At 45.1% G+C, this 12,670-nt stretch overlaps 1 protein-coding gene across 2 annotated transcripts in view; it reads left to right on the top strand.

Moving 5' to 3' along the window:
* mdn1 (midasin AAA ATPase 1) overlaps positions 1-12,670 on the top strand; it is a 57,997-nt gene that overhangs the window by 9,616 nt on the left and 35,711 nt on the right. For both annotated transcript variants that reach the window (XM_028040211.1, XM_028040210.1), the window contains exons 17-38: positions 8-111; positions 184-328; positions 903-999; positions 2,228-2,341; positions 2,480-2,627; positions 2,722-2,829; positions 3,306-3,457; positions 4,878-5,056; positions 6,034-6,242; positions 6,772-6,918; positions 6,996-7,137; positions 7,209-7,343; positions 7,622-7,760; positions 7,882-8,014; positions 9,024-9,154; positions 9,439-9,577; positions 10,084-10,198; positions 10,312-10,584; positions 10,649-10,846; positions 11,843-12,051; positions 12,125-12,247; positions 12,468-12,665. In XM_028040211.1, the coding sequence (XP_027896012.1) occupies positions 8-111; positions 184-328; positions 903-999; positions 2,228-2,341; positions 2,480-2,627; positions 2,722-2,829; positions 3,306-3,457; positions 4,878-5,056; positions 6,034-6,242; positions 6,772-6,918; positions 6,996-7,137; positions 7,209-7,343; positions 7,622-7,760; positions 7,882-8,014; positions 9,024-9,154; positions 9,439-9,577; positions 10,084-10,198; positions 10,312-10,584; positions 10,649-10,846; positions 11,843-12,051; positions 12,125-12,247; positions 12,468-12,665 (3,338 nt within the window). The remainder of the gene's footprint in view (positions 1-7; positions 112-183; positions 329-902; positions 1,000-2,227; positions 2,342-2,479; positions 2,628-2,721; positions 2,830-3,305; positions 3,458-4,877; positions 5,057-6,033; positions 6,243-6,771; positions 6,919-6,995; positions 7,138-7,208; positions 7,344-7,621; positions 7,761-7,881; positions 8,015-9,023; positions 9,155-9,438; positions 9,578-10,083; positions 10,199-10,311; positions 10,585-10,648; positions 10,847-11,842; positions 12,052-12,124; positions 12,248-12,467; positions 12,666-12,670) is intronic.

The following is a 12,670-nucleotide window of genomic DNA, read 5'->3' as shown; positions in this document are numbered from 1 at the left end:
TGGGCAGATTCCTCTCTGCTGCAGCAGTGGGAGGCTCTGGCATCCAAGCTGAGCCAGACCCAGCAGCAGATCCGAGCCTGTGAGACAGCCATGGTGTTTGCTTTTGTGGAGGTAATACTTCTCGAATACACACACATTCCTGCTCTTACCACTGCAGCAGCTCTCACCATGAGTGTCCTGTAGGGAACGTTGGCTAAGGCAGTGAAGAAGGGCCACTGGATCCTGCTAGATGAGATCAACCTGGCAGCAGCAGAAACGCTGGAGTGTCTGAGTGGGCTGCTGGAGGGCAGTACTGGCTCTCTGGTCTTACTGGATCGTGGAGACACTGGTGAGGCCAGTCGTCATGTTACTCCTTTGTTTTGTTTATATTACATGCCAATCCGCTAGGGGGCACTGTCATACCAGCAGTGCAAATGCATTGGCATTTATAAGAATATAAATGTTATGGCGTTTATACACTTCTTTATGTTATGTGTGTTTCTGTGATGAACATGGTGGAATAAAGTTGACCACATCCACAACAGAAGTTATCTTTACTGACTAACAGTCAGGACTAGCTTCCAGCAACGTTTGATGGAATCAGTTTCCAACACTGGGGAGTCTTGGCTTGAAAACACTCCTCTTTACCATAAAGAAGAAAATGCAGCACATCTACAACTGCCTCCATCTCCTGCTAGAGGAAAGAGTATGCTGCATCTGGTTGTGGTTCCTTATATCTGACTTTCCTCCATGACACTTTTTATGAATGAACTGATTAAACTGGATTCAGTAAGTTCAGCTGTTACCAGAACAACAAAGAAATCGACTAGTTAATATGCTATAGTCTATACTTGGTCTCCTATACTTATGCTGCTGTTCAGGATGATCAGAAATGTCACTAATGTCACATGTGTGTATTCCAGAGCACCTGGTTCGCCACCAAGACTTCCGCCTCTTTGCGTGCATGAACCCAGCTACTGATGTGGGGAAAAGGAACCTTCCTCTGGGTCTCAGAAACAGGTAAGCTTTCACTATGACTACTGACTCCAGATCAGTTCAGCCTGGAGGCTGAAGCTAACAACTACTGGTCCAAGATGGGCCAAGACCAGAGTGAACGTTTACCATCCTAATACAACTCCAATCCCAATAACATCATAACGGTTAATGTGATTGATGTTTTATGACCTTTCAAAGTTTCATTATGCAGTTGATGAATATCTACCCATCAATTGCATGAGTAAATGCATTTACCCATCCCAGGAGCCTCCTACTTCCAGGAGGCCATGTTCAATACTTGAGCTTCCTGTGTGAAACATGTACTCAGAACATAATATGGGGAAAAAATACCACATTATGATTATACATATTATATATTATCAGTCTTTCCACATTGTTTCCAATGTTTGATTTGCAACTCTTCTATCTTCTGGCAGTAGCAGGCTGTGCTCCACTTCTGATACTGACATGAGTGTTTTTCTTTCAAATCTGGCATTTTTATTTCTGTCTGCCTGCATAGCAGTGCTACAACTGAAGTATTGTCAGCATCTTTGCTGCTGAATAAAGAGTATGTTCATGTGTAAAGTTACTGTTGAGTTCAGAGTAACCTGGAGCAAAATTGTCAACTCAGAAGTACTTGAGGGCCACACAATAAAAAAAAAAGAAAAGAAATTGTGGTATGAATTTCTTTTTCTACCAGCTAAGAAATATGAGTCAGATTTGTTTGTATGGAAGGTGTGTGTAAACCATCTTTGAGGAAAGGTAAACAGTTTGCAAATTATTTTGGGCTCATGAAATAAATAGAACCAAATGTAATTTATTCTCATCAGTAAGAGGAAGATTTGTGTCTGTATTTCTTTAAAAGAGCCTGCTGTGTTTAGCCAAGTTGTTATTATTGATTAAAAGCAGATTTGGTGCACCAAAGTCTGAATTTGAGTAAAGGTTACTAGTTAGATGTGGTCCTAGTCACTGTGAAACCAAGGAGAAAACACAAAGATTGTTTATCAGAAAGCAAAAACTTTGTTTTACCTAAAATGTCTTATTGTAAGGAGATTTTTAAAATAATAAATAATTGTCAAAAAGGGAACCAAATGTGTAAATTGCACACTTTGTCCATTCTCCAGTCAAACCAGTTTATAAAATTACCATTTTAAGCTGTTCTAACTTTTAATGCATGGAGGGGAAACTGAGAACCTGTAGTTGGAAGGTGAAGATGTTTCTTTTTTTCTCTCATTTTTTCGGACTTGTCCAGATTTACTGAGCTGTATGTGCATGAGCTGGAGAGCGAGGGAGACCTGAGGATCCTCGTGTCAGACTACCTCAAGTGCTTGAACCCACCCAAGAGTGTCATCAGTGGTATCATAAGGTCAGCCATAACATGTTATCACAGTTCTTGTTCATTTCCATCTGTTAGTCTGACCATGAACCACTTCAGTCTGCTTTGTTCACTGCAGCACAATCTGCTTTGACTAGATCTCACTGAATTATTGTGGTTGTGCCTCAGTTTCTATCTGGCAGCTCGGCGGGAGGCCTCTTCCCGGCTGGTGGACGGGACCGGTCACAGACCTCACTACAGCCTGCGCACACTGTGCCGGGCTCTGAGCTACGCAGCAGCTAACCCCTGCCTCAGCGTTCAGCGTTCTCTGTACGAGGTGAGGCCAGGCGGCTACAGGGCTGCTCCTTCTTACTGTGGGATGACAGACGTTTGAAAATCCGTTGTGACATTCCATCCATGACTCTTTTCAGGGCTTCTGTTTGAGCTTCCTCACGCAGCTGGACAGGAGCTCCCATCCTCTGGTCCAGAAGCTGGTGTGTCAACACATCCTAGCAGGGAACACAAAATGTCTGAAACAGGCAAGTCTCAAATTGTTTTGCTTATATTTTATCATATCCAGGGCCTGCTCAATGGCTAGATAAAGTAAACAATTCCATATTTGTAGGTATGCACTGATGTGAAAATTTGGGCTGATATTTTTATTAAATTCGGTGTAGACCACTCCACTTACATTGCCTCTCTTAAATGCTATGCTGTATCACTATCTATGTCATATGACCAACCCTTTCCCCCTCCTGAAGTGTGGAGATAAGTACCAGCTATCGATATTGGCACATGTTTACTTATCGGACCGATACCGATGTTAATGCTGATATATCATATATCTCTCCATATTTATGCACTGGTAACACATATAAAAAAAATTTGTTTTTTCATGTTTAAATCTTGATAAATCAATTCTGTAACTAAGTTATTGATATACAGTATCTCTACTGAAGTAGAAATCAGTAGAAAGTTTTCCTAATGACTGGTGTGTTTGGTATGTTTTCTCCAGCTGATCCCAGCTCCACCGGGCCGGACCTGTGTGCAGATAGAGGGCTACTGGGTTCCACAGGGAGAACTGGAGCCAGCTCTGGATCCCAGTTACATCCTCACTTCTTCAGTAAAGCTCAACCTGCGGGATCTGTCCAGAGTGGTATCTGCAGGGTAGGGAAACTTTGACCCAGCCTGACTCTGTCCCAGATGTCCCTGATATTCAATAGCTTGGATCCCAAGGTCAGCTCAGATAATCTGGGCTCTTTGTAAAGATTAAATGTGCCATGTTAGATGTAGTGTTCTCCATCTGCGCTCTGTGTCACTGGGACAGGCCAGACTGGATGAGGATGAGGATCATCATGTTAATATAAGCAGTGATTGAGCTATATACATTGACTATGCAATAGGATAACATCTCACTCTGGTTGAGCACATAATGTGTTGATCTTTGTCAGTTGTGCCACTGACAGAAAAATAAATGGTCCAGTTTTATAAATCTTAGCCTTGAGTTATGCAGTCTGCTGAGAGGTTTACATCCACTCATCATGGACACGGATCTCAGGTTTCTGGACTGGCCTCATTAGTTTGAACTGCTCTATGTGTGACGATGTGGATTCTCTCTAATCCACACAGGGTCAAAATAATGCATACCTGCTGAAACACACCCACTAACATCTGGATAAATATTCACACTTTTATTTAGACTGGTTATTGAATGGGTTTGGAGTACAGTTAAGGTCAGGGTCATTCCAGGATGCCCAGTTCAGCAATGAAACACAGTTCATTTGTGGTAAAGTTCAATAATTTAGAGGTGAACATCATTTTTCATTATTTCATCCAATTTATGCAATGCACCAGAAAGTGTCAGTAAACCAACCCCACAGCATGGTGGTTCCACCACCACAATGCTCTCTGGCATTGACCTGGTTCTGGGTTCCTCTGGATTTCCATTCATCCTAAGGGGAAATCTGGGTCAGATATTTGGAACAATTAGATGTTCCAACAGACACAAACAGAAACACACATCCAGACTACAATGGATTAAACACACTAAGTTTAATCTTCTGGATGGACCCCGACATCAAACCTGTTGAACATTTATGCTAAAGGTCAGATCTGTGTCAGGAGCCCAGCCAGTTCAAATGAGCTCTATCAGTTCTGCCAAGAAGAATGTTCAAATATCCATCTGGGATTCAGTCAGGAGTGTGTCACTGGCTGTTTATGGTCGATGTGCAACTTCCTAAGAGACATTTATTGAAAACATGAGTGTATGTATATATATATTCGAGCACATGTGAACATTAGAAAATTTGCAATCAATTCACTCAGGTCCAGTTGTGATAAATCCTTGTAGAGGTTTGTTCTACATACGGCTTAGCTCTTGATATCACAGACTGATTTGACTGCTGTGATTAAATGATTTGTGCAGCTCTGGTTATATAATCTGTCCATTGTGGATCAAGTGCATCATTAAATCCATGTTGAGTGGATGTGCTTATTAGCTTAGTTTCATCCTCTCTCATTACAACGAGCCTCTGCACTCGGCTAATGACTAATCAATGCTGTGTCCTTCCATGTTTGGGCCCTACAGGACGCACCCAGTGCTGATCCAGGGGGAGACGTCTGTTGGGAAGACCAGCCTGATCCGCTGGCTGGCAACAGCCACTGGGAACCAGTGTGTGAGGATCAACAACCATGAGCACACCGACATCCAGGAGTACATTGGCTGCTACTCCTCAGACGACAGGGGCAAGCTGGTGTTCAAAGAGGGTAAGAGTGGTGAAACACTCTTACCATATTGACTTTACCAGTCAATATGATAAAGCTTGTCTAGGCATCAGTTCCACGTGACTGACACAGTGGGACATTTTTATTATTGTGGCATACCTCAAAGTTTTGGGAACATTATTCAAGTTCACAGTTGGGCTGCGCCGAGTTCAGTTCTACAGACGGTCATTGATCTCTACAAAGCTTGACCTGTCGACTGTGATTTTGACCGATACTGAAATTCTTGTCTGAAAAGTCAAAGTTGCTAAGTTGGCAATAGTGGAGTGACTGTTGACCACACAGTCCAGACATGACCTGGTGGGCTGAACTGTCAGTCAGTTCTCTTTCACAGTGACCAGCAGCTGATTTTCAGACCTTTGCAGAGATGGATCAGATCAGTTTTATCAGCTCATCACTCTGGGCTGATTTACCAGGTCATCCCTAATTTATTTTTGGTTCTGTGATTCTGGTCCATTCCCCGTCATCATCCCACTCAGACTTCAGCCTTGCTTTTAGTTTCATAATTTACTTACTTGGTAGTAAATGACATGTGAAATTCTAGATGTGTGAAAAGATATTTAATGTTTGTGCGCTCTTCCTGAGCTCCATGCCCTTAGTAGCATGGAGCTCAGGAAGCTGGTTGTCCTACATGCTGATGTTCACTTATTCAGTTCATTAGATTGAATAAGTGATGTTCTTTTTTGTCTGTAGTTTTTGTTAAATAGAGCTTATTTTTGTTCTGTATGTGAATTTATGTGAGCTGTAGAACCTGGTGAGGCCTACTTGATATGTAGAACCAAACCTTTACAAGAGGAAGGCATAAACTTGCTTTGTCTCTTGTCTTCAATTCTTCAACAAGAAGAGAAAAAAATGAACAATTATCCTTAACTGTTTGGAGAGCTAAGGAATTCCCCAAGAGGTTCATTGTGGAAATCCTCAGATTTTCTGGATTGCATAATAAATGTTGACACTGTATTCAGGTGTCCTGCTTGATGCCATGAGGAAAGGCTACTGGGTGATCCTGGATGAGCTGAACCTGGCCCCCACCGACGTCCTGGAGGCTCTCAACAGGCTGCTGGATGACAACAGGGAACTGTTTGTGGCTGAGACGCAGGAAGTCATCAGGGCTCATCCCAGATTCATGCTGTTTGCAACACAGAATCCCCCAGGGCTCTACGGAGGCAGAAAGGTACGTCATCACATCAGGACAGCTGTTCTGATCTCTGCTCCAGCTGTTGTACTAAGAAAAACCAACATGTTCCATCGCCCCGCTTCCCTGCTGAGTCTCACTTTTTTTTCCACTTTTCAGTTTTTGATGTGTTTTTAACCCAGACATGCAGTTTGATGTTATTGTCATCAATGAACTGATAAATAAGTCAGATGAGACATTCAGTGTTTTCCTCCCTCCAGTTCCTCATCAGCTCAGTTCATTGTTTCCAGTTGACAACTTGTACAATTGAAGCTCTTTACAGGACGATCAGGTCAGATTCACATAGAGAATTCATTTAGCTCAACTTTAGATCATGTTCATCCAAATCCAGTCTGAGCTTCCAGTCCCATTCAGATCCCATTAGATCCAGTCCAGTTCAGCTGATTGCTAAATGCTCATCTGTGTAAGGAGTCAGTGGAATGCATGTGGTGACAGTGGAGAGGAATCCCAACAGGAAGACAAACTTTGTTCAGCTCGGGGGTTGTAATGGAGCTGGTTGTGTGTCCAGGTTCTGTCCCGGGCATTCAGGAACCGCTTTGTGGAGCTGCACTTCGATGAGCTGCCCAGTGCAGAGTTGGAGACCATCCTGCACCAGAGGTGTAGCTTACCTCCATCCTACTGCACCAAGCTGGTCAAGGTCATGCTGGACCTTCAGGTAGTTTTACCTTAATGTGTGTGTGTACCGGCTGTGTTGATACCTACTGCAGCCTCATATCCCCCTGTACCTTCCAGTCATTGCGCAGAGGATCTTCTGTGTTTGCGGGGAAACATGGCTTCATCACTCTGAGAGACCTGTTCCGCTGGGCGGAGCGCTACCGGCTGGAGGAGCAGGCTGAGGCCACTCAGGACTGGCTGCAGCACCTAGCAGATGACGGTGAGTCTCATCAGACATGAGGCCCCGCCTCCTGTAGAGGCTGGCTGGCTGAGCAGAGTGTTTGGGTCCAGGCTACATGCTGCTGGCTGGACGGGTCAGGAAGCAGGAGGAGGAGGCCGTCATCCTGGACACCCTGCAGAAGCACTTCAAACGGACGGTGAACCCCGACAGCCTGTTCTCCCAGAAACAGCTCATCAGTCAGTTCAGTGAGTAGCAGTCATCTCACTCTGCAGGCGCAGGCCGTAACTTTGCCTCCCAAGCAAAGCCTTCTGTTAGTTCTGCATCTGCTTTGTAGGGAAAATATCTTTGATGGGAAATATCATCCATAGAATGGGTGAAAAGTTCTCTAATACAACTATAAAACAATTTAGAGGCTTAAATAAGTGATGAGTTGTGGCAGATGGGCCTGCTGTGACTGTGGTAATAGTTGGAGGTTTTGACAGAAGCACTGATCCCTCAGCATGACTCCTGCTGCCATCACCAGGTCCTGCAGTGGGCAGCGTTGCAGCGGTACCAGAGGAGTTCCGTCATGTGGTGTGGACCCAGAGCCTGAGGAGGATGGCGGTGCTGCTGGGGCGAGCGCTGCGCTTTGGGGAGTCGGTTCTGCTGGTGGGAGACACAGGGTGAGCTCCTTCCTGCTGCTGCTCTGTGCCCGTCCTCTGCTCTTCCTTTCTGACTCTATGAAGGATGGAGATTTTTCCTTGTCAATCATAACAAGCTCTTTTAATCCTGTTTCCTCTCCAGATGTGGGAAAACCACCATCTGCCAGCTGTATGCAGCTCTGGCTGGACAGAAGTTCTTCTCTGTCAACTGTCACATGCACATGGAAACGTCGGACTTCCTGGGAGGCCTGCGGCCTGTTAGATACACCCAGCAGGTACTTATGAACACATGTTGGCGTTCTGGTAAGATCTTTTATTAATCCATTGTGAACTGGAGCTATGTTAATAAACCATCCATCCATCCATCCATCCATTTTCTTCCTCTTATCCGGGGTCGGGTCGCGGGGGTAGCAGCTTCAGAAGGGAGGCCCAGACTTCTCTCTCCCCAGCCACTTGTTCCTGCTCTTCCGGGGGAATCCCAAGGCGTTCTTAGGCCAGCCAAGAGACATAGTCCCTCCAGAGTGTCCTGTGTCTTCCCCGGGGCCTCCTCCCGGTGGGACGTGCCCGGAACACCTGACCAGATGCCCAAACCACCTCAAATGTCTCCTCTCGACGTGAAGGAGCAGCGGATGACTCCCTCCTGGATGACTGAGATTCTCACCCTATCTCTAAGGGAGAGCCCAGACACCCTACGGAGAAAACCCATTTCGGCCGCTTGTATCCGTAATCTCGTTCTTTCGGTCATGGCCCAAAGCTCATGACCATAGATGAGGGTGGGTATGTAGATCAACTAGTAAATCGAGAGCTTCGCTTTTTGACTCAGCTCTCTCTTCACCACGACAGACTGGTACAGCGCCCGCTTGACAGCAGACGCTGCGCCAATCCGCCTGTCGATCTCCCGCTCCCTTCTTCCCTCATTCGTGAACAAGATCCCAAGATACTTTAACTCCTCCAAGTATTGTTGATAAACCAAGATGAATAAAATAGAGGCCAAACAAATCCTGCAGAAGCAGACCAGGCCTCCTAAGTCTTCTGTTATCTCTGCTTCTACTTTGTAGGAAAAATTTATTTTCAGCGGGAAATATCTGGAACCATTCATAGAATGGGTGAAAGGTTCTCTTAATACAAAACATTCACTGACAGAATGAGCAGGAGGCTAACACCTGAAGCTACTGATGAAGAAGCCAGTGAAGGAACAAACTAAGGAGTGTAATGGACTTCTAGTCGCAATAGGTCTATTGTAGATCCATGTTGTAATGATCAGTTGTGTGTGATCATTCCTAGACTGTTGGTGAGGATGTCAGGCTGTTTGAGTGGAACCATGGACCATTGGTGCTGGCCTTGAAGGAGGGCGGAGTCTTCCTCCTGGATGAGATCTCACTCGCAGACGATTCTGTGCTGGAAAGGCTCAACAGGTACACGCGGAGAACCGTTCCTGGTTCCGATAGTCTCCACAAAAAGATTTTCCTTCACTTTTCTATCATAAACTTTTCTTTGTTTCTTTCTTTGAGAACTGTTTAAATACAGTATTTCAAGGTGTTTCCTCATCAATTGATAATTTAACCTTTAGCCTGATTTGGCCTTTCTGCTCTTTCTAAGTGCTGGCAACATCTATTTTTGTCAGTTTAGAGTAACAATTTTCTCTGAGTTGCTAAATAGTTGAGCAGAATTTGTTGTGATGCGCCGTGTTTCCTGCCAGTGTCCTGGAGACAGAGAAAAGTCTGGTGCTGGCAGAGAAGGGCAGCGGAGACAACGACGACGTGGAGCTGATCAGAGCGGCTACAGGCTTCCGCCTGGTGGCCACCATGAACCCTGGAGGAGACTTTGGCAAGAAGGAGGTACAGAGATCTGTAGAGAGGAAGATGGCAGACATGGGAATTACCCCAAAGGTCAACTATAATCTGACCTTCTGACTTATAGAATCCACCAATGGATGCTTATTCACATTTTGTCACAATACAAACACAAACTCAACTGAAACAAAATATTATACATAATTCCCCAAAAAGTTCTCAAATGAGTGAATCTGTCTCAGTCTGCTCTAATATGTTATCTCTGGGTTTGTCCTGTTTTTAGCTCTGAGCAGAAGTCGAACACATGCATTATGTGTGTCTGGTTCATAATGTTGTAGTTTGAACCTTACATTTGAGCATCTTTATTATTCGTTAATTGAGAACAAAGGGCTTAACGGGGATTTAGAAAAGGATTTTCTATTACTATTCAAAATTCTCCGACTCAGAGTGAGGACTGATCATGGCAAACAGTGGAAAGATCCAAAGATTTTAAACAGGTTAGCAATATGCTATAAGTGGAGGTGAACTCTGACCTTTGTTCTGCTGGACAGCTGTCTCCTGCCCTGAGGAACCGCTTCACTGAGATCTGGTGTCCTCAGAGCAGCAGCCGCAGTGACCTGGTCCAGATCATCCAACACAACCTGCGCTCTGGACTCTCATTAAATGGTAAACCAACATCTGGGTTAGTTTAGCTGGGCCTCCCTGGCATTATTATGTCCGGGATTAGTGCTGCTGATGCCTTTACAGTGAACATGTTGCGTGTGTTTAATGGAATCCAGGCATAGATGTTGCAGAAGTGATGCTGGACTTCATGGAGTGGCTGGGCCAACAGGACTTTGGCCGGCGCTGCGTCCTGAGCGTCAGAGACATCCTCTCCTGGGTGAACTTCATCAACGCTGTGTGTGAGAGGGATGAGGCCAGCTGCATGACCATGAGAACAGCTGAAGAACAGGAGGAAGACGAGGAGGAGGCAGAGTGGGACCTCAGACTGGATGCTGTCACTGCTTGTGTCCATGCTGCCTGCTTGGTTTACATAGATGGCCTTGGCTCAGGTAAGCTGCAGCTCTGTCTCAGTGTTCCTCTGGGAGCTTCAGCTCATCCAGAGCTTCCTTGCAGGAACTACAGCATCCTGTGCAGACGGTGCCCTGGCTGCACGCCGGATGTGTCTGGCTTTCCTGCAGCAGAGGCTGAGTAAGACGACCCGGATTGATGAGGAGATGCTGGAGGCCCTGAGGGTCTATGACCCCTGCCTGCCACGGGACCCTCAGTGGGGAGAGGACTTCTTTGGCATCAGCCCCTTCTACATTGCCATAGGTATGGATGTTAATTATCTCTCTGTATCAGCAATCTGCAGTCAGAAAGTCCAACTTTCTCAATGTCCCATCACTGCTCACTGCTCTGAGGCACCTGGAGGTTTTCTTTTTGTGATTTTTACAATCTCCTGCTCATTTTCACACAAGATTCACACACAACCAAACAAGTGAATGCTGTTTTGTTGTGAATGCTTATCTCAACTGCATTGGAATATTATTGTACTGTTAATTCTTTTAATGAAGATGGGAGGGGGCTGTTGAATCTCAAGTATTTTGACAGGCTTTAGAGCTGTCTGTAAACTGGACCTCCACTGGATTGGATTGTAATTAAAATTTGATTGGACTCTTTTTTCAGTTCATGTCCTGAGAGGACTCTCCTGTAAATAACCAGGATTAAATACAATTAAATGTACGTAATCTGTCTGTTGTGAAGGAAGGAATATGTGGGAATATTCCCCTAGAACAAAGTGACTGAGTGAGTCTGAATGAGTCTGCATTGTTGCACACATTTCTACATTTACAGAAGTGTAAGAAAATGTTTCACTTCAGTCTAATGTCTCCATAGCTCTTATGCAACTAACTATCAGATCTGATATGCTGGTATGAAGCTGTTTTTAAAAATGCAAGGTTGACATGAAAAGCCAAGTTTATTCTGTTCTATTGCATTTGCAATATATTAACAGCTTATTATACTGCAGAGCTGCACCAATAGAATCATCCAGAGACAACTGGCTGGTTAAATCTGACAAATCAAAGTTTCTTTTCTTCTATTCATTAAATGCATCAGAAATAAGAATTGTGATAATATTCTGTCCAACAATGCAACTGTGTTTTTAGTTAAAGTTAATAAAAATCAGTTTGAGATATGCGCTGACACATTTTGTCATTTTGTCTCTTGTTCATCTGATGTTGAAATTAAAACTACGACCACCAAAAGACAAAGGTGCAGAACATTTTGTCCTAAACATTTCCTATGAATGACCCGATGTTCCATCAGGATCTGAAGCTGAGAGCCGCAGCCTGTCTGACTACGCCCTCACAGCAGGCACTGCGGCCATGAACGCCCAGAGGCTTTTGCGGGCTCTGAAGCTGCAGAGGCCCGTGCTGCTGGAGGGCTCCCCCGGAGTGGGAAAGACGAGTCTGGTGGCGGCGCTGGCCAAGGCCTCCGGGAACCAGCTGGTCAGAATCAACCTGTCTGAGCAAACGGTAAGGCTGTGATCCCCCTGCACTCTGAGAGCGTCCGGTAGCAGCGGCGTGTTCATGCTGTTCTCTCTGGCAGGACATCACCGACCTGTTCGGGACAGATCTTCCTGTGGAGGGAGGGAAAGGAGGAGAGTTTGCGTGGCGAGACGGCCCCCTGCTGGCTGCTTTGAAGGCTGGCCACTGGGTTGTCCTGGATGAAGTAAGAAATACAATAGTTTCTACAGGAGTTTTATGTTTGGACTCTATTTTTAGGTTTATGGTTATGATTCACCTCAGGTAAGTTTGTCTCTCGCTGCTGCAGAAGAAGCTGAAAAGTTTAAATGTAGTAGATTATCCATTTCATCAAGTCCATGTGATTACAGTCTAAACTCGTGTTGAATGCTAAATGAGAATGTTGAGCACTGCTGTTTGTCCCTCAGTTGAACCTGGCCTCCCAGTCGGTGTTGGAGGGGCTCAATGCCTGCTTTGACCACAGGGCAGAGATTTACATTCCTGAGCTGGGCTTGAGCTTCCAGGTCCAGCAGAAGAAGACCAAGATCTTCGGCTGCCAAAACCCGTTCACACAGGGCGGTGGGCGCAAGGGACTGCCCAAATCCTTCCTCAACAGGTTCACTCAGGTGAC

Source organism: Xiphophorus couchianus, chromosome 15, assembly GCF_001444195.1.
Source record: "Xiphophorus couchianus chromosome 15, X_couchianus-1.0, whole genome shotgun sequence".
Classification (NCBI taxonomy): Eukaryota; Metazoa; Chordata; class Actinopteri; order Cyprinodontiformes; family Poeciliidae; genus Xiphophorus; species Xiphophorus couchianus.
Note: the sequence above shows the minus strand (reverse complement) of the source record. Positions and strands in the feature narration are given on the sequence as shown.